Source organism: Bactrocera neohumeralis, chromosome 2 (assembly GCF_024586455.1).
Source record: "Bactrocera neohumeralis isolate Rockhampton chromosome 2, APGP_CSIRO_Bneo_wtdbg2-racon-allhic-juicebox.fasta_v2, whole genome shotgun sequence".
In the NCBI taxonomy this organism is placed as follows: Eukaryota; Metazoa; Arthropoda; class Insecta; order Diptera; family Tephritidae; genus Bactrocera; species Bactrocera neohumeralis.
In genome coordinates this window covers 80,603,617-80,608,068 of record NC_065919.1, presented here as the reverse complement: position 1 = coordinate 80,608,068, position 4,452 = coordinate 80,603,617, and the positions used below count along the sequence as shown (strand labels likewise).

At 37.2% G+C, this 4,452-nt stretch overlaps 1 protein-coding gene across 1 annotated transcript; it reads right to left on the bottom strand.

Annotated features, from left to right (window-relative positions):
• Nucleotides 1-508: 508 nt before the first annotated feature.
• LOC126764181 (uncharacterized) lies at nt 509-2,176 on the bottom strand. The gene is made up of 2 exons (XM_050482005.1): nt 1,720-2,176; nt 509-639 (listed from the first exon to the last, which is right to left on the bottom strand). Exons 1-2 carry the CDS (start codon nt 2,174-2,176, stop codon nt 509-511), a joined length of 588 nt encoding a protein of 195 aa, XP_050337962.1.
• Between the last annotated feature and the right edge of the window lie 2,276 nt (nt 2,177-4,452).

Below are 4,452 nucleotides of genomic sequence, written 5' to 3'. Positions count from 1 at the left end.
AAAGTGCCTATAAAAAATGTTTTGACGATTGAAGAAGCGTTGGCACATGTGCATTGCTTCAAATGGATGTTACTTTGAAGGCGATAAAATAAATTTGGACGAATTTAAAAATTTTCGTTTTATTTATCAATTCCCGATATTTTCTTGACAGGGTATATACTCAATTGTATATTCGTTCACCTAGGTGAAATTTTCGATGTTTTCGTTCGACTATGTTGATCTAAAGTTAATTTAACGGCGACGCATATACACCATTATGTACAGTTCTTTGTGAAGCTGTAGTGCTTGGAGCAAAACAGGGATTCAATCAGTTTATTAATCTCAAAACTTTTTGTTGTTACAAAATTCAATACAAATCATGTCTGTTTCGAAACTGGCTGAAAATACGCAATTGATATTAAACATCCTAAAGATTTGCGGAGACCACTTTATCATGTTGCTTTAATAATTTCTGGCTTCCTGTTTTCATTAATATCACTTTTGGCTATTCATTGCGGTTAATTTGTACTCACTTATTTCGAAAAGCTTTCGTCGCCGATATGGTTGCAAAAGCGGCCATTTCCTGCTCCAGAGTCTCACTTACAGACTCGCTAAATTTGGAAAGCAATGCAGCTGGATGGTTGTCCTGAAGCACATGTCCTAAATGAAATGAAGCAAATGATTACAATGAAATACTTAAATAATACAGGGTGGCACAAAAAGTTGTAAAATATTGTAAATAATATTAAAGTTTATATCCAAAAGTCCATATTTAGCAATTTTATGAAAAAAAAATATCTAAGTTAGTAAGATTATATTAACGAAAAGAAACATGGAATACTGAAAGAATGGAGTGAAGTTTGAGATGAGTTTTGCGGTAAGGAAATTATGGGATGTGTTTTAAACGATATCTTCTTCAACAAGTTCTCAAGTTTACAACAGCGCGCCAGTCGTTCTTCCTTTCCAGGTATATCCAGGTCCTTCTCCTCCTGGTCTTTTTAATGGATTGGAGGTCTTCCTCTTCTTCTGCTTCCCTGGAGCTTCGAATTCTTAAAAAGCTGGTCTGTTTTGATCCATCCGGGCAACATGACCTAGCCAGCGTAGCCGCTGTCTCTTAATTCGCTGAATTATTTCAATGTCGTCGTATATCTCGTACAGCTCATCGTTCCATCGACTGCGGTATTCGCCTTAGAATTTGGTCTTTGTTCGTCGGGAGAGGACTTTACTTCTGTACTGTACCTTCTTTACACAGATCTGCAGCACGAATTGTTTTCTCCAAAAGTCGATTGAAGAAGTCGCACGATAGAGAGTCGTCTTGTCTTGGTTTCGTATAGAACGGCTCGGAAAGATTCTTCCCGATCCTGACTGAGCTTTCGGTAGATGGAGCCATGTGTAGAAATTCAGGCAAGTGGGGAAAGATCTCTGACCGCCATTCACTTGGGAATGGCTAGAAAGAATTCTCTTACAGATAAATTTGATATTTACAATGCAATACTCACATGGACTATGATAACCATAGAAGGACCCATACTCATAGAGCAGGGTCGAATATATAAATAATAAAATATATAAAATATAAATTTTCTAAAAAGAGTCAAGTTGAATACTGCAATCGCAACAGCTTCTCAGGCACTCCTAAAGAAATCGAAAAAGCTTATCTTCAGCAAAGCTCAATAGCAAAGGCCTATAATACTTATAGTAAACTAAACTGGTTTCTTATGTTTAAAATCAAACGCATACCATTTCGTAGTATATCCGGCACAATTTTTCCATATAATTCGGTCATTGCATTAAGCCCCTCGCGCGCCGACGCCTGCAATGCGACATCCATCAGCGTCGGTCGATTGGAGTAGGCGCGTTGCTGACGTTTTCCCGCTGCAGCTGATGATGCTTCAACATCTGATGTATTTGCGATTTGCTTCCTGCTGTCCAGCAACAACAAAGGTTTTGGTAATTCTACACTAAAACCATTTTTGTCACACAAACTGTTGTTGTTGCTATAATCGGCTAAAGTTTCATTGCTAGCTGTGAATGGAGCTTCCGTGTGCGTTGTTATTGTACTAGCCGTCACATTCCCAATATGGCACATTGTCGCTAATCCGCCAATGAGGAAAATTATAAAAATCTTAACTTGTTGGCCACAAGACCTGCGTGCGACGCGCTCGCGCTGAGGCGGAAGAAGTGTGGAGAAGTGCATCTGCATATCATCAGGTGGTTGTTATGTGAGCGCGTATATAATTTGTATTTGTTGTGTTTGTGTATACAGGTGGTTTCAGCGTTAATGGCACGGCGGCAACAGCATTTTTACATGAAAAGAGAAGAGGGCAAAAACAAAAACGTCATTTAAGGAAACTTTACTAATGGTGAAGTTTATTGCTGCTTGTTAAATTACAAATTGTAGGAATTTTATAACATCTCTGTTTTGGAAATAGACAAGGCGCTAATTAAAATTGGATACACACACATGCTATACTTACAATATATGTACATACATGCATGTACATACATACATATATACTTATGTGTGTGGTTGACATGCTTACTACTTAATAATTTTTATTTTGAGTGAGACTTATGCTTTGAATGGTTTGTACCCAACTCGGAATGAATATCTGATCTTGAACTCATGTTATTATCAAATTTCTTAACATTATGTGTTTGTACTTATATTTCAAAGAATACCTAAACTAAATTTTATTGTATGTAGAAATATATTTTTCCTATAAATAAGTACGTTTTCCAGTCCGATATCGGCGATTCTAACTAATGTGCAACTTTTTTTTTCAAAATTATTTTATTTATTGGATCTGCTTTTTCTTAAAGCCTAACAATACGTTATTAAATCTTAAATCTATTTAAAAACAAGTAAGGTAGGGCTAAGTTCGGGTGTCACCGAACATTTTATACTCTCGCATGGTAAAGTGATAATCGAGATTTCATAATACGTCATTTACATATTTTTCAAATACCGTATTTTTGTAAAGTTTTATTCCGCTATCATCATTGGTTCCTAATGTATATACTCGTATTATACAGAGAAGGCATCAGATGGAATTCAAAATAGCGTTATATTGGAAGAAGGCGTGGTTGTGAACCGATTTCACCCATATTTCGTACATGTCATTAGGGTGTTAAGGAAATATTATATACCGAGTTTCATTGAAATCGGTCTAGTAGTTCCTGAGATATGGTTTTTGGTCCATAAGTGGGCGAGGCCACGCCCATTTTCAATTTTTAAAGAAAGCTTGGGTGCAGCTTCCTTCTGCTACTTCTTCCGTAAAATTTAGTGTTTCTGACGTTTTTTGTTAGTCGGTTAACGCACTTTTAGTGATTTTGAACATAACCTTTGTATGGGAGGTGGGCGTGGTTATTATCCGATTTCTTCCATTTTTGAACTGTATATGGAATGCCTGACTCTATAGAGTTTGGTTGACATAGCTATAGTAGTTTCCGAGATATGTACAAAAAACTTAGTAGGGGGCGGGGCCAAGCCCACTTTTCCAAAAAAATTACGTTCAAATTTACCCCTCCCTAATGCGATCCTTTGTGCCAAATTTCACTTTAATATCTTTATTTATGGCTTAGTTATGACACTTTATAGGTTTTCGGTTTCCGCCATTTTGTGGGCGTGGCAGTTGGCCGATTTTGCCCATCTTCGAACTTAACCTTCTTATGGAGCCAAGGAATACGTGTACCAAGTTTCATCATGATATCTCAATTTTTACTCAAGTTACAGCTTGCACGGACGGACGGACGGACAGACGGACGGACGGACAGACAGACATCCGGATTTTGACTCTACTCGTCGCCCTGATCACTTTGGTATATATAACCCTATATCTGACTCTTTTAGTTTTAGGACTTACAAACAACCGTTATGTGAACAAAACTATAATAGTTAGCAACATTGTTGCGAGAGTATAACTAGACAGGCTCAAGCAAGTGATTGAGCTGTTTTGGTGATACGTCGCTCGTTAAAACTCAGGCATATATTTTCTTTTAAGTCGTGTTTGATCGCAGGAATGTACCAAAGCATTAGCCAGAGCGTTTGGGTGATCTCGGAGTTTAGATATATATTTAATTCTGCTTTCTTCTACTTCTTTCTTTGCCATAGGAATACCGAGGTCTTTATGCAACTTTTTGAGGAGGAAAATATCGATAGCTCAAAAACTGAAGGCTTAGTTCGCGTATATACCGATAGACAGACAGACAAACAGACTGACATGCTTACACCGACTGAGCTCGTCACGCTGATCATTTAAACAAGATGTCCCAAAATTACCTCAAGACTTAAATTAGCAATATTTTCAAAATCTCTTCACAGTTGATCAAGATACAACACTTTTCCGACATTATTTTCTACGAATTTCTTGAACTGCGGCCACAAAGCTTTCATTATTGTGAAATATTTTGCATTAATAAATGCAGATGCTTTATTCTATCGCTCCATTTTTACTAAGCCTAAGCTATCAC

Excerpts from the sequence above, each read along its gene's own strand:
- LOC126764181 (XM_050482005.1), bottom strand. The coding sequence starts at position 2,176 with ATGCACTTCTCCACACTTCTTCCGCCTCAGCGCGAGCGCGTCGCACGC. Across the intron at positions 640-1,719 it reads GCCGGATATACTACGAAATG|GACATGTGCTTCAGGACAAC; the intron begins GTATGCGTTTGA and ends CATTTCATTTAG.